The sequence below is a fragment of the Danio rerio genome, chromosome 17, assembly GCF_052040795.2.
Source record: "Danio rerio strain M-AB ecotype USA chromosome 17, GRCz13ab, whole genome shotgun sequence".
NCBI lineage: Eukaryota > Metazoa > Chordata > Actinopteri > Cypriniformes > Danionidae > Danio > Danio rerio.
This window is the reverse complement of record NC_141037.1, coordinates 7064053-7087276: the sequence shown is the minus strand read 5'-3', so window position 1 is coordinate 7087276 and position 23224 is coordinate 7064053. Positions and strand designations below refer to the sequence as shown.

General features: G+C 36.9%; 1 protein-coding gene and 1 long non-coding RNA gene across 4 annotated transcripts in view; both read left to right on the top strand.

The window, feature by feature from the left end:
- ephx2 (epoxide hydrolase 2, cytoplasmic) overlaps nucleotides 1-23224 on the top strand; it is a 63624-nt gene that overhangs the window by 5350 nt on the left and 35050 nt on the right. For all 3 annotated transcript variants that reach the window (XR_015512539.1, XR_015512540.1, NM_001008642.1), the window contains 7 exon segments: nucleotides 1071-1261; nucleotides 2522-2644; nucleotides 5350-5418; nucleotides 5835-5930; nucleotides 7779-7857; nucleotides 12423-12457; nucleotides 12550-12576. Coding sequence is in view for 1 of the 3 variants with exons in the window: in NM_001008642.1 (NP_001008642.1) it covers nucleotides 1071-1261; nucleotides 2522-2644; nucleotides 5350-5418; nucleotides 5835-5930; nucleotides 7779-7857; nucleotides 12423-12457; nucleotides 12550-12576 (620 nt within the window). In the remaining 2 variants the exon portion in view is untranslated.
- LOC141378511 (uncharacterized) lies at nucleotides 17360-21453 on the top strand. Its single transcript, XR_015513991.2, has 3 exons — nucleotides 17360-18842; nucleotides 19053-19745; nucleotides 19867-21453. It is a non-coding gene; the product is annotated as an uncharacterized LOC141378511 (long non-coding RNA).

Below are 23224 nucleotides of genomic sequence, written 5' to 3'. Positions count from 1 at the left end.
TTTTGAAAAAAACACCAAGTTCCATCTTTTGAAGAAACACCAATTTTCTTCAAAAGACAGAAGTTAAGTTGTACACACTAGCTCAATAAACTTCCCACATTACACAACAGGTCAATACCCACCCACAAAGCATGCAACAAACACAAGTCTGGAGCTGGGGAGAAGTGAACCACTCCTTGGGTTGAGGCACACTGCTCTTTTGTAGAGTGTTACTGCAGCACGCTCCAACGATGAGCACCACTTGGGCCCAATCAGCTCTACCTGTCAAGCAGGCAGAGAGACACACAAGCACACAACACAACCCCTCCCAATAGACAATAAACACACAATAAATAAACAATAACAATTAATACATCCAAGGTATGTAACACCATGTTGTTGTGGGTTTGCTCCGGTTTTCCCCACAGTCCAAACACACACCCATACACTACAGCCCATTTAACTCATCCAATTCACCTATAGCGCATAGACGCAAGAATAGAGAGGGTGGCATCAGCGACACCTCCATCAGCACCCGCGTGTCCTCAGTTATATCCGCGCATAGGGCGGCAGAATAGAGGTCCGCGACACCCGCGCGTCCTTGGTTATATCCGCGCATAGGCCGGCAGAATAGAGAGCGCGGTGTCCGCGACACCTCCCTCTCTCCCTCACTCCCTCAGCACCCGCGCATCCTCCGTTATATCCACGCATAGGGCGGCAGAATAGAGGTCCGCAACACCTCACTTCATTTTCATAACTTTCGTTTTCACATTGGGGTTGAGGGCGGCGTGATCGTCCTCTGCCTAGAGCGGCAGTTCAGCTTGCTCCGGCCCTGTGTATGAGTGTGTGTGAATGGGTGTGTATGGGTGTTTCCAGTACCTGGTTGTAGCTGAACGGGCATCTGCTGCGCAAAACATATGCTGTAATAGTTGGTGGTTCATTCCGCTGTGGCGACCCCTGATAAATACGGGACTTAGCCAACAGAAAATTAATGAAAAAAGTAATGAAATTTGTACTCGTGTTACTTGTAATGTATCACCTCCTACACTGGAGTTAAGGTAAACAAGGAAATTGTTATTTATTGTTTTCAGGCATTGCTACCGGCATCCTGGCCAATATCTGGGTGGATGACACTGCGCAGAGAGGCAGCATCGCTAGGGTTTTATCCGTTTTAGAGAGCCGTTTTGACCTGGTTTTGCGATCATGCCATGCTGGTGTCCGAATACCTGAGCCAGACTTCTTCAAACATGCCCTCGAAAAACTTGCTGTTAAACCTCAAGAAGTAAGTGGAATAAATACAAAAAATTGGCAGCAGTAGCTAAATCGCATTAAATATTGTTATATTTAGTGCTGATCAAACGATTAATCGCAATTAATCGCACCCAAAATAAGAGATACAATATCATATTTACAATTTATATTTATGTGTACTGTGTATATTTTTTTGTATATAAATATATGCACGGCTTTATTTTATAAGATATTTGTGCATATACAGTTAAAGTCAGATTTATTAGCCCCGTTCAATTATTAGCCCCCTGTTTATTTTTTCCCCAATTTCTGTTTAACGGAGATTAGATTTTTTTCAACACATTTCTAAAAAAAACAGTTTTAATAACTCATCTCTTATAACTGGTTTATTTTTATCTTTGCCATAATACCACATAATATTGGACTAGATATTTTTCAAGACACTTCTATACAGCTTTAAGTGACATCTAAAGGCTTAACTGGGTTAATTAGGTTAACTAGGCAGGTTAGGGCAATTGGGCAAGTTATTTTATAATGATGGTTTACTTTGTAGATTGTCGAAAAACAAATAACTTAAAGTGGCTAACAATTTTGACATTAAAATGTTTTTAAAAAATTTAAAACTGCTTTTATTCTAGCTGAAATAAAATAAGACTTTCTCCAGTAGAAAAAATAGTGTCAGACATATTGTGAACATTTCTTTGCTCTTTTAAACATCATTTCGGAAATATTTAAAAAAGGGAAAAAATAAATAAATCAAAGGGGGGCTAATAATTCTGACTTCGTGTGTGTGTGTGTGTGTGTGTGTGTGTGTGTGTGTGTGTGTGTGTGTGTGTGTGTGTGTGTGTGTGTGTGTGTGTGTGTGTGTGTGTGTGTGTGTGTGTGTGTGTGTGTGTGTGTGTGTGTGTGTGTGTGTGTGTGTGTGTGTGTGTGTGTGTGTGTGTGTGTGTGTGTGTGTGTGTGTGTGTGTGTGTGTATATATATATATGTATGTGTATATATATATATATGTATGTGTATATATATATATATATATGTATGTGTATATATATATGTATATATATATATGTATATATATGTATATATATATATATATTTATATATATATACATATTTATATACACACACACACACACACACACAGTTGAAGTCAGAATTATTAGCCCCCCTTTGAATTCTTTTTCTTTTTTAAATATTTCCCAAATTATGTCGAACAGAGCAAAGAAATTTTCTAATTTTTGTGATTAATCGGGATTATTCGTTTGACAAAACTAATTAATGTTATTTTAAGGCACTATGGCTGGATGTGGATGAAGAAAGTGTCAAAGCAGCTGAAGGTTTGGGAATTATGGCTGTTCAAGTCAAGGACGTCACTGAGGCTCTTACCGAAATCCAGAAGCTTACAGGACTAGAGGTGAGGAATTCTGACCTAAACCATATAATTCCTGTCAGGACTGTGTCATTTTAGAGTGAAGCTTCAAAAGATAGAGTATGTGGCTTCTTTGATTTAAAGGAATAGTAAATGTAAGGAATGATTTATTTTAGTGTGTTTACTAATTTCCGAATGCAATACATAACACATCCTGTACTTTTTCACAATGCATGTTATATCAAAGCAGTTTTACATAAAATACATGTTTCGATATCTTCATCTCAATGGGGTATATGCCGAAGCATGCTAATAGGACTTTTAATTTGCTATTAACCTGGGTTAAGCGCTTCCGGCGAATTGAATGGCAATGCAAAATCCGGTGCGTTTAAGGTCTGTTTTCTTTAAAAAATCAGTGATCTCCACTAGCTGAGTGATATCCGATTTAAAGTGGGTCTCAAATTGTACAAGAAGCACTGCATTAAATTACATTTCCCCCCGCCATGTCTTTATAATATGAGCATTTATTTTACCTCAGTATATTTAATGGAGCTTCTGCGCCGGCCTGCCGATTCTGACGGGTGCCTGCGAGTAAACGGCTTTTTGTCTCGTTTTACGCTTGAGCAACTAAATAAATGCTAAAGTTTATTTAACTGAATGTATTTTAATGACATTACAACATCGATGCAGTAAAAGGAGCCGTATAAAGTGAGAAAAAGTTCACAATAACAGGTCACCGGAAGTGTATCAGCATGGGAACAGCACTAGCTCGGCATATACCTTATTAAATTTTCCAAATTTATTATGTACACAAAGAAAATTAATATTTCCATTTAAAGGAACAAAATCAACACTTCCAAGGAATCTGGTGCATACAGTATTAATGAAAACGAAAGTAGAGACATCACTGTTGCTCTTTTTGACTGAAGCATTGGTTACTCCAGTTATTCAATCATATCTGTTATGTTGAAGTCAAATGAATACATGTTTTTTTCAGTGTGCTAATTATTTGTGTTTCTTCTTTTAAACAATTATCCAAATTAGGGTATTATCCAACACTTTCTTTAACTGTATTGTAAGGTTATATGTACGTTTTGATGTTTGGTGCATCCAGTTTTATGCAGTGTCACAAAATGCACATAAAAATGTCAAAGGAAACACAAACATTATTAATATCTGTTAGTAAATCTATATTTTAGTTCTTTTATTTGTATATAGAAAACATGGAAACTTTAATTTTGAGACTGAAACGTTGGCTATTCCAATTATTCAGTCTCATCTCTTATATTGAAGTCAAAGGAATACATGTATTTTTCAGTGTGTTGTTTATTTTCTGTCTTCTTATAAACATTTATCCAACTTAGTTAATTATCCAAATTAGGTTATTAGCCAACACTTTATTTAACTTACCCATCATGGCCTCCCACTTATCCCAATCCACTGAATTGGCTGTGTCTCTGTCTCTCCACTCCACCAATAGCTAGAGTGTGGTGAGCACACTGGCACCGTTGTCCTGTGGCTGGCGTCACATTATCCAGGTGGAGCCGCACACTGGTGGTGGTGTGGAGAGACCCCTGGTGATTGTGAAGCACTTTGGGTGTATGGCCATACATGATAAATTAGCTGTAAACATGCACATTACATTACATTAAAAGGCATAACTAGGTTAATTAGACAAGTTAGGGTAATTGGGCAAGTCATTATATAACAGTGGTTTGTTCTGACAATCGATTCAGACAATCAAAACAAATGTTGCTTAAGGGGGCAAATAATATTGACCATAATATGGTTTAAAAAAAAAATTAAAACTGCTTTTATTATAGCTGAAATAAAACAAATAAGACTTTATCCAGAAGAAAAAATATTATTCCTTGCTCTGTCAAACATAAATATTTATAAAAAGAAAGAAAAATCACAGGAGGGCGAATAATTGTGACTTCAACTGTGTTTACTAACAACAAAGAAACTTTACATTTACTACAGTATTTATTTATCTTTGTTCATGTAAACATGGAATAAAAAGAAATTATTAAGTAGCACATACAGTTTAGACCAGGGATCACCAAACTTGTTCGTGGAGGCCCGGGCTGTGTCCGAAACCGCCTACTATTCAGTAGGTACTGCATTTGAATTTAAACGTACAACTCAGCCGTTAGAAAAGTACGTTCTATACAGTATGAATGTGAAAAGTATGAATGGAATTCAGACGTACTAAATCCGCCATTTTGACATAGTCACGTGACGTACCAGCGTCATTTGCGTCGTTTTACTCCCATTCATGAATTCGCTCGCGGGGCATCATGGGATAGCGCACCATGCATGGGATGCGCACTTCAGAATCTCACCCGAAGTAGTACGTCATTCGGGTACTTCTCGCATACTGTTTTTCGAATTCTATGAATTCGGACATACTACCCACCTCGCATATTTATTTTAGCATACTGTGTAGTATGGAAGTTTGCTGTTTTGGACGCAGCCCTGGTGTCCTGCAGATTTTAGCTCCAACCCTTATCAAACACACCTGAACAAGCTAATCAATGTGTTACTTGGTATACTTGAAACACCCAGGCAGGTGTGTTGAGGCAAGTTGGAGCTTAACCCTACAGGGCACCTGACCTTCAGGAACGAGATTGGTGACCCCTGGTTTAGACCAATAGTTGAAAACAATATGCATACTGTTGTGGTTTGCTATAAATCAGTGGTTGATCTATTTTTTTTTAGTTCAATCTATGAGATGTTGTGTTTAACAGGTCACCAGTGATCTCCAGCCGCCTTCCTGTGATCCTGAAAAGGTCTCTCATGGATATGTGAATATTAAGGTGATTTAAGATGTTTTAATCTGTCCTATTTAGACATATGCAGATATTCAGTATATTGTGATAATGAAAATGAGGGTGACACGGTGGCTCAGTGGTTAGCACTGTGTCCTCGCTGCAAGGAGGTCACTGGTTTGAGTCCCGGCTGGGTCAGTAGGCATTTCTGTGTGGAGTTTGCGTGTTCTCCCTGTGTAGGCGTTGGATTTCTCTGGGTGCTCCGGTTTCCCCCGCAGTCCGAACACATGCGCTATAGTGTATGAGTGTAAATGAGAGTGTTTCCCAGTACTGAGTTGCAGCTGGTAGGGCATCCGCTGCGTAAAAATAAGGGACTAAGCCGAAAGGAAAATGAATGAATATAGAGCAAGGCTAATAATTCAGGAGGGCTAATAATTCTGACTTCAACTGTCGGTGTTTTTAAGCCTGGTGTGAAGATCCACTATGTGGAGATGGGAGACGGTCCACCTGTTCTCCTGTGTCATGGATTCCCTGAGAGCTGGTTTTCCTGGAGGTATCAGGTGAGAAACATCAAACTTTACAGCTGATGTAACTGAAACGCAGACCTTTGAAGATGGAGAGATTAGACTAGAAGAGCCTGGCGGATTTGTGCTTAAAGATCAGTCTGGTAAGCCACAGGTTGGTGGGTTTGAAACACGAACAGGGTGATTCATGAGATTTCAGTAGAATATCTTTGATTGCGACCCCAGAGGATGAGTAAACCTTACATTGCATAATAAAGCAGACCTGAAGCCAGCCTGGTGAACGAGTTGATTCTTTTTGTCTCAAAAGCTGGACATTTTTAGTTATTTGGTTAATTTTCTATTTAATTAAAAAATATATATATATAATTCATTTTTATTTTAAACTTTCTATTAATTGCTGTATTTAAGTGACATTTAAGCACCATTATTTTGCTGGATTAGCCTGTCAGATAGTTAAAAAATAGGAATCTGTTAAAGTTTTAATTTAAATCTGTTGCCTGTTGTCATTTATTAGACAAATGACAAACTGGACAGCACATTCAACCTTCCACAGTCCAAATTTGGCCATTTAAATAATAAATTAAATTAAATGAAGAGCAATACATTAAATAAGTAAATTTGAAAAGTAATGGATGACAACAATAGTCTAATTGGTATTCAAATGTAACTTTAATATGGGCCACTTTTGGTGCTTCAAACCTTTTTGTTGATCTTAAAGCCTTCTTCGATGGGGTTATAATCATAAATAAATTTTGGCATAGCAGTCAAAATAGGAAAAAAGTGCTCATGTTTGGGACAAATTTTGGAGTTTTGTCAGTGGGGGGTGGGTCTATTGAACCACCCGAACCTTTCCCTAGCTATGGGCTTGTAAAGGATAGGTAGTGTAATGCAAAAGGTTTGATGTCAAATTGTTATTTTAATTTCTACAGCAGTTTATAAATAAAGACTGTTTAAAAGCAGGAAAATGTCAAGTGTTCGTGAAGCAAACCTTACAAATCAAATTAAACCATTTTAATCACTTTCAATTCACCTTTATTTGTGTAGCGCTTTTACAATGTAGATTGTGTCAAAGCAGCTTCACATAGAAGATCATACTCAATTGAAACAGTGTAGTTCAGTTTTCAGAGTTTAAGTTCAGTTCAGTTCAGTTCAGTTCAGTTCAGTGTGGTTTAATATTCACTGCTGAGAGTCTAAATGCAGAAGAGCAAATCCATCGATGCGCAACTCTACAGATCCGAACTATGCAAGCCAGTGGCGACAGCGGCGAGAAAGAAACTTCACCAATTGGCGAAAGTGAAGAATTAAAACGCCTAGAGAGAAACCAGGCTCAGTTGGGCATGACCATTTCTCCTCTGGCCAAACGTCTTGTGCAGAGCTGCAGTCTAGGCACCGGAGGCTGGAGAATGCTGGACCTCAACAAAGACTCGTCTGTTCCTGGAGCGTCACAGGAATCAGTCTCATGCTCTCCACTCCTCCATGACCACCACAGCAGCTTCTCAGGATACGGCCTGGTCCAGGATTATGGAAACCATGGGATCATTTCGTCGCTGGACGTGGATTAAATCAGTGTTGCTGCATAGTCTGAGGGCCTCAGGAAGAGTATCCCCAGGTGGAAATGGAGAATAAAGGGAATAATTAGCGTAGCTGCTGTTCATAGTGTGTATAAACGAGATGCAAAAACCTGTGTGGGGCACATTCATGTATCATACCGCTAAGTGATGCACTGAGTTTATGCTTAGATAAAAAGATAAGTCTTTAATAATAAACAATGGTTCTTCATTCTCCATTGAAACTTAACTCTTAAAGTCGTAACAGCACAAAGGCTTATAAGTTAACTATTACATGCAGAAATGTCTTACTCAGTATGTTGCTTTTTCTGATCAGATTCCGGCTTTGGCTGATGCAGGATTCAGGGTTCTGGCTCCTGATATGAAAGGTTACGGTGGCTCCACGGCTCCACCAGGTCAGTTTTAACTATAAAATGTCTCATACTTAATTTGTTTTCTTTTGATTTCCTTTTTTTAAATTATGACTATGATTGTTAAAATGTTAATGCATGCACTTAATTAAAAGCTCCTTCATTCATTGAAATAATCTAACTAAAACTCAAATAGCGTTCATGCATTTTTGTGTATTTTAGAAATTTATTTTTTCACACTGAGCACCAATAATGGCACATGAAACTTTTACTAATGGACAAAAAAATGCCAGTTCTTAATCAGATTTTGGTTGTCTGTTTGTGGTCAGATTATTTTAAGTGGCTAAAATGTGGAACAGTTAAAGATAAACAGATTAAGATAGCAGAGAAAACAGTGACTTATGGCAAGTTTTCAGCAAGTTATTATTAGTTAGTGAACTTCCCTATAAAGCACAAGCTCTGTCATTTCATTACTAATGAGTAAAATGCTGAGTGAACAAAGTCAGAAAATCTCACTGCTGTATAAATGATGACAAAATAAGTGTGCTAAAGCAAGATAAATGGCTAACACATTAAAAATGGTCCATTAGTAATGCTAGGTAATGTATTTACATTTACTTCAGTATTTATTAGTCTTTGTTAATATTAGTTAATTAATATAGTCATTCATTGTTAGTTTATGTTAACTCTCTGTGCATTAACTAATGTTAACAAGCACAGTTTGGGATTTTAACTATGATTAATAAATGCTGCATTTTTCATATTAGTATTACATTTCAATCTACTTTATTATTATTTTAAAGTGTTGTCGATCAACAGAGTGTGCTTTTTAATTTTACAGTAAGTTCTACAAATTGCACAAAGATACAATAAATCCTGATACAAAGTGATTTATTGCATTTGGTGTTTGTTTTCTGAATGCATGTTCCTCTGTGCAGGTTTCATTTTGTTTTGACTTTATATTGTTTATTAAGTCACTGCTTCCATTTCATTGTGGCTTTTAATAAAGGTATAGCACTGTGCTTGTTTATAAAATGGCCTTAACCTGGTGTTAAAAGTTATGAAATACCTTTATTAGATTATTAAGATTCCAAACTTAATTGCAATCCACAGAATCAGTACTCAGTTGTTTTCTATGTGCATAAACATTTCTGGGTACTTCAGTTTTGCTCATTGCCAGTGAAAAATGCACGGTGTTTCCCAGGAAGTCGTCAAGGTAAAGTGTTAAAGGGCTTTTTTTAATTGCATCCTGTGATCAAGGACGCTGCGGATACAGTAAACACGTATATTCATATGGAAATTGTAGTGGCTTATAAACATTAGCAGTTCTGTATAATGGATCTTTTCAACCAATGATGCTTTTTTGATCTTGAAACTTTTTTTTTCTTTGATATCAGAAGTGTTTGATCATCCGTAACTTTTAAAAAACGTTGGTAAGTTGGATAGATGCATTTGGGTTTGCTTGCAATCACATTAAACACTTGAAAGTGCCCGTATACTGCTCAAGTCAATGCTAGACAGGCCCGTAGCCAGCCTGGTGAAAGGGGTGGTTCTTTTTTTCTCGAAAAGTGGACCTTTTAGCAGTTATACGCCTCAGTTTCTATTTAACTATGAGAATTAAATATTGCATTTTAGTGACTTTTTTTGCTGGATTAGCTGGTCGGATGTCATCATAACCACACTTTTTGATGTACTAAAAATATTTCCTAAAAAAAATGCAATACATTTTTTTAAACAAGACTATTTTTAAAATACAAATGTATTACTTCCTATATCATTAGGAAAAAATAGCAATCTGTTAAAGTTTTAAAGTAAAAAAAAACTGTAGCCTACTATCATTTGTTAGACAAAAAGCACAGCACATTCAAATGTCCTCAGTCAGGATTTGGTCATTTTAATAAAAAATACTAATTAAAACATAATAATAATAATAATAATAATAATAATAATGAATTCTTTAGATTTTTTTCTAGCCTCTTTGGTAATAAACAAAAAAAAGTATTGTCTTTATTATAAAATGCGGAAGTGCGCCTGTTTTCTCGATTGTTTTAGAAATTCTGATTCAGTCGCCAATGGGAGAAATGACTAAGGATAATAAATGGCAGAAAACGGTCAAACTACTTGCTCTACAAACAAATGTTTGCATGACTATACAGACCAAGTAGAATAATATAATAAGAAAATATCAGTTTGGAACATCAAGCAGCGTTACTAGCGGTTTTTAACGTCAGCAGTTCTGTATAATGGATCTTTTCAACCAATGATGCTTTTTTGATCTTAAAACTTTTTTTTCTTTGATATCAGAAGTGTTTGATCATCCGTAACTTTTAAAAAACGTTGGTAAGTTGGATAGATGCATTTGGGTTTGCTTGCAATCACATTAAACACTTGAAAGTGCCCATATACTGCTCAAGTCAATGCTAGACAGGCCCGTAGCCAGCCTGGTGAAAGGGGTGGTTCTTTTTTTCTCGAAAAGTGGACCTTTTAGCAGTTATACGCCTCGGTTTCTATTTAACTATGAGATTTAAATATTGCATTTTAGTGACTTTTTTGCTGGATTAGCTGGTCGGATGTCATCATAACCACACTTTTTGATGTACTAAAAATATTTCCTAAAAAAAATGCAATACATTTTTTTAAACAAGACTATTTTTAAGATACAAATGTATTACATCCTATATCATTAGGAAAAAATAGCAATCTGTTAAAAGTTTTAAAGTAAAAAAAAACTGTAGCCTACTATCATTTGTTAGACAAAAAGCACAGAACATACAAATGTCCTCAGTCAGGATTTGGTCATTTTAATAAAAAATACTAATTAAAACATAATAATAATAATAATAATAATGAATTCTTCAGATTTTTTTTCTAGCCTCTTTGGTAAAAAAAAAAAAGTATTATTGACCTTATTCTAAAATGCGGAAGTGCGCCTGTTTTCTCGATTTGTTTTAGAACTTCCGATTCAGTCGCCTATGGGAGAAATGACTAAGGATAATAAACGGCAGAAAACGGTCAAACTACTTGCTCTACAAACAAATGTTTGCATGACTATACAGACCAAGTAGAATAATATAATAAGAAAATATCAGTTTGCAACATCAAGCAGCGTTACTAGCGGTTTTTAACGTCTAAAAATGAATGCAAGTGAATGAGACCGGAAGTCTCGAGCCAAAATGATTCAAATGGCTGCGCCCGCTCGTCTGCGGAGAATAAGGTGAATATTAGAAAATTCCTGGATATCAACAATAGTCAAAATATATTCAGATTATATGCTTCTGGTGCGTCACACCTTTTTATTGCTAATTTTATTTCAGGAATAAAGTCCAAATTTAGAATAAAAGTTCTGTGTAAAATGTTTTCTCTATTTAAAAAACAATAGAAGAAGACTTCTCTTACGTCAGATTTTAGTCCCAGTCCCACCGAAACACCAGCCGACTCTATGGGATTCGAATTACTGGCTAGTTATAGTTATTTAAAATTACACTTTATTACAATATATTAAATATAAATATATTATAATAATTATATAGTAAATATATTATATAATATTAAATTACATAAAATAATTAAAAGGACAAATTCTGGACCTTTGTGCCATAGGGGGTGGTTAGTTCGAACCACCCGAACCCCCCCACTGGCTACGGGCATGCTAGAGACGGTAAAACAGTTCCTGAGGATTTGATTTACACGTGTGCGTGCACAACTCGCTCAAATGTCATCATGCTTTCACTTTAAAAGCAGCATGAGTTTGCAGGTAACTCAAATAAATGCCCGAAGGGACTCTAGCAATCTTATTTTAATGCCACGGCTGCTGCATCATGCTGAGAATGAAAATGAGAAATGTTGATCTTTACCATGTGCACGAGGTCACTTCTGTGATGGATTTGACGTTAGCATGGAGTTGTGTTTGAAATTATTGTGATGTTTAAACAGTAAACATAAGAGTTTTGTGCTGTGTTTTTAATGCATACTTTTAATGCATAATTTGCTTAATTTGAAATTATTACAACGCAATTAAAGTATTGAGGGAATTTTTACATTAAAACGTAAAACCAGCTCAGTGGTTAACACTGCCACCTCACAGCAAGAAGGTCGCTGGTTTGAGCTGGTTAGAGTTTGCATGTTCTCCTTGTGTTGGTGTGGGTTTCCTCCAGGTGCTCTGGTTTCCCACTCAGCCCAAACAGATGCGCTATAGGTGAATTGGATGAACTAAATTGACCGTATTTCCCTTTGATGGGTTGCGGCTGCAAGGCCATCCGCTGCGTAAAAACACGCTGGATAAGTTGGCGGTTCATTCCGCTGTGGTGACCCCAGATTAATAAAGGGACTAAGCCGAAAAGAAAATGAATGAATAAAATTGGCTGTAGTGTATGAGTGTGTGTGAATGTGAGAGTGTATGGGTGTTTCCCAGTACTGGGTTGCAACTGGAAGAGCATCTGCTGCGTACAACATATACCGGAATGGTTGACAGGTCATTCCCTGATAAATAAGAGACTGAGCTGAAGGAGAATGAATGATTGAACATAAGACAGTCATAAAATATGCAAGAAGTCATTTATTAATCTTTAATTCAAAATATTTGATTCTATTTTGCCAAATTGTCTTTGCAGATATTGAGGAATACTCTCAAGAGCAGATCATGCTGGTGAGCAAAATTATTCATGTAAATTAAAGCTACACTAATGTTGTTGTTTTTTATTATTATATATATATTTTTTTATTCTCTCTGCATTATAGGATTTGGTGACATTTTTGGATAAGATGGTATGTGGATTTTTTTGCTTTCACACATGATCACAGAATTACTGAGGAACACAGATTTATGATGTTGCATAATGCATAAAATGCTTAAAAATTATTATAAATATTTTTGCGATACTGATATTTTAGCCACAGACATGTTAGACGTGTTATTGGAATAGGGACTTTCAGTACTGTTTTTTTTCATGCAGAAACCTTTTACATTTAAAGCCTTAAAAGTTTTTAAAATACTGCAGAAAGTCTTATAAATTCACAAAAGTAAGCATTAGTGTATATACAGAAATGCAAATGCAATGCAAAAATACATTTCTTCGCTTCTAAGACAACATTACAGATAAATTCGATTATATATTTAAATCTTCTTGCAACAGAAAATAAAGATTTTAAGCCTAAAAAATGGGCAAATTAAATACTTAAGCTTAAAAAAATAACAAAGTTCTGTCAAAAAGGTTTCAAACTTCTTTTCTCTTTATATTAAGTAAAATATGTTAAGCTCATCAATGTTTTTGTTTTGATCTTAATGTAACTTTATTTTGATGCATTTCTGATGAAATCAGACTTGTATCTTTTTGAAATGTAACCTTTTAGGGCTCAGTGGCCACATACGTGGACAGCACATTTTAGCTCTTAAGTGGATATTTAAAATGCTTTAAATGTTTTATATTTTGTTACAGACATACAGTGTCATCTTGCAACTGTTTTTACTCTCGGATAGTCAAAACATATTTTAAAAAATGTATATGTTATATGTGCATTAAAAAACAGTCAGGAAACAGTGTTTTATGTAAATTCGGACCACGAGTCCACATATATGGACATCATTTTTTCTCTAAAAGTACATCATATTAAAAGCTGATACTTAGGTTTTTATTCTAATTAGATTCCAATAAGATTACATAGCAAAGAGAAATAAAAAATGCATGTAAAAAAACACCTTTGGCCTTCAAAAGTTAAGTGATGTTCCTTAAAGGTGAAGTAGGTGATTGTCTTGTGTGAAGTAGGTTTGTTGTGCTGGTTGAAAGTCTCTTCACAGTCTAATAGTAATGATTACAGTAAATGATCTAAATGTGTTTATATGTATTTTTATATATTGGGTAAGGCAAAAAACTAAAAAATGTTCATCCAATTAAATAGAGTCGGGCCGACATCTCCCATAATTCCGATAAGCAGGCTAAACTGTCTGTCAGCAAATGCAGATTTGAACAACTGCACCGCCGTTTGTACACAGCTCTGCCGACCACCGCGGGTTCACGAGAGAGGGAGAGAGAGAGCACCTGAATCAATATTGGAGTTACCTTTAGCTACTAAAATCTTCCAATGAAAGGGTAATAATATTTTCAGTTTCGTAAGGACCTTTTACAGCATTGATAATGTAGATTTTGTATAGATGTAATGTATAGTCTCCCTATATTGTTTACCATGCATCTAAATATTTACTATGAAATAGCATATCAATTTGGCTTGCACGCCGCCGGACAAGTACTAGTCGCTTTAACACATGAGAGAGGGTTCTTTTGCTGTGCTCGTGTTTAAGAAGGTGTGGCTCTAGACGGCAGGGGAGGGACTGTGATTCAGAGATTTATGATTTATGCTTAGCTGTTGCTTGCGTTTGTGTTCGTTTACAGTCAGAGACTGTTCCCTTCAACTTATTTCTTCAGTTTTCTTTAAACTTCAGATTAAATTTACGTTTATCTGCTTGTTAAGTGTGACGTCATGCGAAGCAGCTTCTGAGTCCAAGCACTAGCTACAAACTGTATAGTTTATAAATGTTGACAAAGCGATGTAATACTTTCGAAAAATCACAATCACTATATATATATATATATATATATATATATATATATATATATATATATATATATATATATATATATATATATATATATACATATATATATACATATATATATACATATATATATATATATATATACATATATATATATATATATATATATATATATATATATATATATATATATATATATATATATATATATATATGTATATATATATATACATATATATATACATATATATATATATATATATATATATATATATATATACATATATATATACATATATATATATATATATATATACATATATATATATATATATATATATATATATATATATATATATATATATATATATATATATATATATATATATATATATATATACATACATACATACATACATACATACATACATACATACATACATACATACATACATACATACATACATATATATATATATATATATATATATATATATATATATATATATATATATATATATATATATATATATATATATATAACCATGCCTAATATTAGATGGTCAGAAAGTGATGTTAAAAAATTTGGTCTGTGATGCAGCAAGGTCAGAGGCTGTTGTGTACACCATGGTTTTAAATGAAATTCACTTTAATGTGTGATGTGACTGTGGTATGTCATTTTCTCAATTCAAATGAGTAGCGGCTTGGACTTGGAAACAGCATTCCAGACATCACGACCTAACAAGCGGATAAGAACTAAATAAAAGTGCTTCTGCTCAGTAACGCAGGCAGGTTCACTCTTGTCTGAATGATAGAAATATTTTGGAGGAAAAAAGGTTTCTACTGTTGTTTGTTATCAGACATCCATGCTGTTTTTCACATCTCTGAAATGGACATGCATCACTGGCATACTTTAACACAGGAATGAAATAAGGGCAGCTCTCCTTTTTATAAGGAAAGTATAGACTTTTCTGTCTGAGTAGTGTATAAGATCATCTGCATATATGCATATTTATATTTGTTTTATTAAAAACAAGCTTAGGTTTGTCCACCTGTCAGGTTTTAGACCAAATGGGGCACAGCATTTGTGTTTGGATATAACTCAGTTTTTTGAGCACACTTCGCTGGAAATTAGAACTGAATTTAGAAATAGTTTTGAAGCAAATGTTTGCGCTTAACAAACTAAATTAATTATGTATAAGCTAATGGATGTTTGCGTACAACACATTTCCCCATCCACTAGAGTTAAAGTGAAAGTAAAGAATTAGGAGGCTCATTCTCTTATTCTCAGGCTGCAGATGCTCTGTTTAACTGTTTTCTTGCTAGTGAAGCGTTCAGTTTTTCCACTCGCAAAGTCTGCCATGTAAATAGCAAAAGCGCTATGGAGCGACGCAACTCTTAAAGGGAACGGGAGATGAGACTCTGATTGGTTTATTCTCAAAACACCCCCATAACTCATGTGGAGAATAGGATCAACTCTGTTAGACCATGCGCCATGGCGCAAAGCGGATTTTCCGTCCTTAAAATACCGAAAGTGGATTCTGACTAGGGTTGGGCCGATAGACGATGCCATCGTCCATAGCCGATGGTCAATAGACAACACAATGCTGAGCCGTTATTGCCGATCCTGTGCCCTGCCCCCGTCACAAACCCGCTCGTGAAAAATACACACTTTGGCCCCGTTTACACTAATATATCTTAGTGTTAAAATTACATTTTAGAACGAAAATGATCCACATCCACACCGGGTTTTACCTAGCATTTCTGAACAACCATCCGTCCGCTGAAAACGCACATCACGTGACCACACACAGAAACAGCAACACACACAGCCACACACTGTCATGTGCTCCTCTGAGCTCCAGAGAGCAGTGCACGTCGGACAGATTATCAAGGATTACCGCTGGATCGCGTCTCACTATAGTTGTTAATTGTGATATTCAGAAATCTCAAGTCTCCCGGAAGTTTCGGAAGTCTCTATGCGTTTGTGGGACTCATAATGCCTACAAACGAGTGATAATCTCCCGGAAATGGCGCGTCTCCCTCCTGGTCCTCAAATAAGTCACGCACTCTTCTCACGCCCTATCCCTCCTCGCTCTTCAGACACCAGTGCCTTACACATGATGACGATGCCATTGTCTATCGCGATGTTTCACATTAGACATCGTACCATGCCAAATTGGTCGACATCGCCCAACCCTAAATCTGACACACCCTTAATGCTTTTGCGCTTTGCACTTTGTGCCTGGATCATCAAAATAGAGCCCAAAGTGTTTCTGGAAGAGATTAAACCTCCCTAGTAGCAAAGAATTCTGGCCCAGATTTGGCAAAAAGCTGGCACAGCAGGCATTCATCCGGCACTGGCATACAGCATGTGGGCCAAACATGGCCCGGGTTTGGCAGAGGTGGCACCGTTTTTAAGGCGGCACACAAGATTTGAGCCAGATGAAAACATAGTATTTGGCCCAGATTTAAAAATTTGATAAGTGGGCCATGTGAGTTTGGCCAGTCTTGACCTACATTTAAAATACACTAAAATCATTTTTGAGTAAAGAAAAAAAATTCTACCAATCAGGTCACTTTGAGAAAAAGCGTGCCCATAGTGTACCTAAAGCGCATCACTCCATGGGTTTATCAATTTCATTGCAATCGTGACACACCAACCTTTCTGGCCCAGTTCAGGCCCAGTTATGAGTTATTAACTTGGCTGAGACTTGGCCCAGATATGGTCTGTGTTTGGCCCTTGTCTGGAAGCCAGATTTGGTCCAGTCATGTACCGTAATTCACTGCGGCATGTGGGCCAAGCAAAACCTGATTATGTGGGCCAGAGCTGGGCCAGAGAAATTTGGCTATGTGGGTTGTACAAGACTCCGAAGCATAATTAGGAAACTCGGAAATAGTGTTTTATTTATTAACCCTCAGAGACTCTGTTTACAAAATATTACATTTTAATGTGATTTAAAAGTGGAAAAAATATGACATAAAAGTGCTTCTGCTCAGGTGGAGTCTAGCTTGAATGATAAGCATATTTCTTTATGGGTTTCCAGTGTTGCTTGTTATCAGTCATCTCTGCTGTTTTGCACATCTCAGAATAGGGCACGGGTTTACTGGCATACTTTTACACAGGAACAAACAAAAAAAATGCAGTTCCCCTTTTTTCATGCCATTTGATATATTTTTCTTGTTTTCTTTCATGCATGTGTTCATTATTGACTTGCCAGTTAAACGTATATGACTTGATCAGTGTGTTTGTCTGTTTTAGTGCTTGTGGTTAAGTCAATGTGTGAATGCTAAAGTGTGAAGTCGGAGCAGCAGTTTTTATTGTATGTATTTTTGGTAATGGACATGACCGAGGCTGAGACCTCAGATAAGAGAAGCACTTTATCTCTATGTCTGTTCAGCTTTATTCAGTTAAACTCACAAACCCTGCTTTTTCAGTAGTTGTTTGTGAATATATAAAGTTTTTCAAGCTCAGAGTTATTGACTTCAATAAGACAGACATGGTTCTGACCTGCCTTAAGGGATGTCAGTAATTTCAGCTTTGCTTCATACACAAATCTAAGTAGGTTTGTGTTAAATTTGCACAATGCTCGTCTATGGTCTTTGCTGGCTGCATTTAAACAATGTTTGCTCTGATGCTTAAACAAGAAAAAAAGAGTTTGTTAGCATCTCTGTATTCTGTGCTGCTTGAATTTGGTAAAACCATTGATAGTTTTTTGACGCATGACATGTGGAGACATGGCAGACAAAACAATGAGCTAACGCTGGTATATAAATAGTAGCACACGTCATTCAGATTTTATTCTGTTTTCTACTGTAAAGTTAGACCATCTACCCAATCAGAGTAGATCAAATCCAAAAACTCTAACCAATCAGAGTAGAGTAAGGCCATCTACCCAATCAGAGTAGATCAAATCCAACTACTTTATCCAATCAGAGTAGAGTATGTCCATCCACCCAATCAGAATAGAGTAAGTTAGTCTACTCTATCCAATCAGAGTAAAATAAGACAATCTACCCAATTAGAGTAGACTAAGTCCAAATATTATAACCAGTCAGAGCAGGACCATCTACCCAATCGGAATAGAGTAAGTTAATTTTCTCTATCCAATCAGAGTAGAGTAAGACCATCTACCCAATAAGAGTAGACCAAGTCCATATACTATAACCAATCAAAGTAGAGAAAGACCATATGCTCTAGCCAATCAGAGTAAACGAAGTCCATATACTGTAGCCAGTTAGAGTAGAGTAAGTTCATATACTCCAGCCAATTAAAGCACATCTACTCAAGCCAATCAAAGTAGAGTAAGACATCTAATCTAGCCAATCAGAGTAGAGTAAGTCAGTCTACTCTAGACACAAGTCAGTCCACTCTAGCCAATCAGAGTAGACCAAGTCCATCTACTGTAACCAATCAGACTAGAGTAAGTTTATCTACTATAACCAATCAGAGTAGAGTAAGACCATCTACCCAATCAAAGTAGACCAAGTCAATCTACTCTACCCAATCAGAGTAGAGTAAGTCCATCTACTATAAACAATCAGAGTAGAGTAAGACCATAAGATTGATCAGAGTATATCAAGTCCATTTACTCAAACTAATCAAAGTAGCATAAGACCATCTACCCAATCAAAGTAGAGACCAAGTCTGTCTACTCTAACCAATCAGAGTAAGGCCATCTACCCAAAGTAGACCAAGTCCATCTACACTTTCCAGTCAGAGCAGATTAAGCCCTACAACTCCAACCAATAAAATTAGCGTAAGACCGTCTACCCAATCTAAGTAGACCAAGTCTACTCTACTTAACCAGACTAGAGTAAGTTAATCTACAATAACCAATCAGAGTATGACCATCTACACAATTGCAATAGAGTAAGTAAATCTAATCTATCCAATCAGAGTAGAATAAGACAATCTATCCAATTAGAATTGACTAAATCCAGTACAGTAAGGCCATCTACTCTAGCCAATCAGAGTACTCTAGCCAATCAGAGTAGAGTAAGACCATCTACTCTAGCCAATCAGAGTAGAATGAGACCATCAAATTAATCAGAGTAGATGAAGTGCATTTACTCAAACCAGTCCAAGTAGCATAAGACCATCTACCCAATTAAAGTGGACCAAGTCCATCTACTCTAACCAGTCAGAGTAAGGCTATCTACCCAATCAAAGTAGACCAAGTCCATCTACATTTCCCAGTCAGAGTAGAGTAAGACCATCAGATTAATCAGAGTAGATCAAGTCCATTTACTCAAAGCAATCAAAGTAGCATAAGACCATCTACCCAATCAAAGTAGACCAAATCCGTCTACTCTAACCAATCAGAGTAAGGCTATCTACCCAATGAAAGTAGACCAAGTCCATCTACTCTAACCAGTCAGAGTAAGTCTGTCTACCCAATCAAAGCAGACCAAGTCCATCTACATTTCCCAGTCAGAGTAGAGTAAGACCATCAGATTAATCAGAGTAGATCAAGTCCATTTACTCAAAGCAATCAAAGTAGCATAAGACCATCTACCCAATCAAAGTAGACCAAGTCCATCTACTCTAACCTATCAGAATAAGGCTATCTACCCAATTGAAGTAGACCAAGTCCATCTACTCTAACCTATCAGAGTAAGGCCATCTACCCAATCAGAGTAGACCAAGTCCATCTACACTTCCCAGTTAGATTAAGACCATCTACTCTAGCCAATCAGAGTAGAGTAAGACCATCTACTATAATCTATCAGGGTGGAGTAAGACCACCGTCTCAATCAGGGTAGATTAAGTCCAAGTACTCCAACCAATCAGAGTAGATTATAGCCATCTAACCAATTAGAGTAGGGTAAATTCATCTACTGCAGGGGTCACCAATCTTGGTCCTGGAGGGCCGGTGTCCCTCCAGGGTTTAGCTCCAACTTGCCTTAACACACCTGCCTGGTCGTTTCAAGTATACCTAATAAGACCTTGATTAGCTTGTTCAGGTGTGCTTGATTAGAGTTGGAGCTAAAATCTGCAGGACACCGGCCCTCCAGGAACAAGTTTGGTGACCCCTGATCTACTGTAACCAATCGTAGTATGGCCACCTGACACATCAGAGTAGAGTAAGGCCATATTATCTGACCAATCAGAGCAGAGTAAGGCCATCTGACCAATTAGAACAACGTTAGGCCATCTGACAAATCAAAGTAGAGTAAGGTCATCTGGCCAATCAGAGCAGAGTAAGGACATCTGACCAATCAGAGTAATGTAGGGCCATCTGACCAACTAGTGTAAGGCCATCTGCTCTGACCAAGCAGAGTAAAGTAGTAAAGTAAGGCCATATGACCTATCAGGGTAAATTACTATCTCTGAAAGACAGAGTTAATGGAGATCAGATCCTTAAACCCACAGTTTCAGTCAACAAGAGGAAAGAGCTGATGATGTATTGGATGCTATGAGAAATGCAAAGTGTTTATGATCTTGTATGAAGGTAAAGACTAAATAAAAAAAGTCAATGTACAAACCTTTTGAATAGCATAAGAAGATAAGTCGAACATGTCTGCAGTTTTTAAATGTGGCCAGTGTTTTTCTCTTGATCAGAGTCCGTTAGCTCAACAGATATGAGATATGATACAAAAGTGTCCCATATCGGCATGTCTTTTCAGTTTGACCTGTTCCTGTTGGCCTTTATGAACAATATTCATCAATGTGTCTTTGGGCCCATTTATCTTGAGGTCATGGCCAAGGAATTTCAAAATAAGATTTATGGTCTGACAGTAAACATGAGCTATTATGCTGTGCGCTACATTACTGTTATTGGTTTTGTGGTGTTTTTTGCTTGGACTGTTGCCCTGTTTGATATTGCACATTTAGTTTGTTTGGGAGAATAATGAGTTCAGTGTGCTTGACTGATGTCCTTCTGTCTTATTCTGTGTCTTTTGATATGGTAGATCATAAATCTTTATGAAGAGCTCTTTGAATTGAGTTCTGGAATTAAGTGTATTACTGAAAGCAGTCATCAGACCTGAATTACACTATATTAAGTGAACAGACTCTGATGCATCTATATATAACTTGGCTGGAATGATAACTACTAGAGCTGCAACAACAAATCGATTAAATTGATAAAAATTGACTACTAAAAGCGCTAGCAACGAATTTCATAATTGATTCGTTGTGCGCACGACACGGAGACGTATGATTATTAAAGGGCCATGAAACCCCCTCGTTTCAGCAGGGTGTTTTCACACCTCTACTTTGGAAAAAGTCAGAAAAGTGGGCGTGTCCAGCTCTGTTTAGGGGGGAGTGTCGAGGAAGACAAGTGGGATGGTGTGGGAGTGTCTATTTGGGCACGCGCGGGTTTCAGAGTCAAAATACACACACACACACACACACACACACACACACACACACACATACAGGAGAAAGTGATGCTGTTTAACCTACATGGACATCTGTAGTCGAATTATTTGCCAAATTATTAAATGGTGGACTTTAACTGCAGTTTGGCTCTTTCATTCAGGGAATTCATTCATGCCCCTCGCGACACACGAGATATTTGATTCGAGGAACTGCTGTAAGCGTGTATTTTCATGCACTGTTTGATACCGCACGGCGAATGAGAGAAAAAAACCTCCGCATTTCCCAGAAACTTAGATGCACACGACAGGTAGTGTCAGAAAGCCGCGCGTGTTATTGCGGTCACTAAATGCGGTAAAAATCCTACACGAGGTTAAAGTTTGGTTGTGGTGCTAACGTGTTTACACTCTGTGCAATAGTTTGTTAGATACGAACAAACTGAATAAACAAAGAGCACTGGTCGCTCACTTACCAAATCTGTAGAGACAGGACAATCACCAGCAACTAGAGCCGCGTCTTTATGAAGAGAAGACTACAAATGAATCCAGATCTCAGCGTTTGCAGCTCTCAGGTAAACAATAATCCTCCTTAGACACGTAAGTTATTGTTGTCGCGCGTCGCGTACACTGTTAATCCACACGTGAGTCTGAGCTCTCACAGAGAGAAAATGAAAACGAAACTTAACTGCAGCAAACTATAAAAGCAACACTTCACGCTTGTTTTGCCAACACAACGTGGCGTCTCTGTCCTGAAAACACGGTGATAGTAATGAATATTAATGAACTTGCACAATAGAGCGCGCTGATTGGTTTGAACCAAGCTTTACTCATGCATTAATGCATCACACTGTAAGACGTAATAAGACACACTCTCGCACAGACGCCCAGTCTGCACGCTGGAATACAACGCTATTATGTCATGACTGTGACGCAGCTTCAAAAATTCGTTTCAAACAGGAAGTACGAATTTGCTTGAAATAACGCAAAAACAACCAATTTACACTTTTTAGTGAAATATAGGTGTCTTAATAGTGTTTTTAGCAGTGTGGGACACATATACTACTGTCAACAGCTCAAAAAATGTGTTTTGGTGTTTCGTGACCCTTTAAAAAAAAGCTTTAGTTCAGCACGGAGCGGAGTAAACACGGTCTCAATCACGCACTGATACAGAGTTCTGCGCCTCATAGACAGAGATGAGCAGGAAGGGAGTTTAATAGCAAGGTAAATCACTACAGAATCCTACTTTTGTTCCGTTTTAAAGTGAGGACCGTAAAGTCCCTGGTGCTAATGTTTTACTTGTTATCCAGCTTGACAAGTTTACTTTTAGAGCGGCAACTGAGAAAATCAAACTTAGCTATGGCGCAGTATTTGGCGCTGAGCAGAGCTCTCAGTAAGGGACCGTCGAAACAGTGCTTCTTTTCGTTTTTTTTTTCTTTAACAAAACCGACTTAACACCGCTGAGAAAGACGTGTCATATTAATACAATTATGCAGTGTTTTAACCCCCTAAAGCTTAATTTATGTTTTAGACTTGAACATT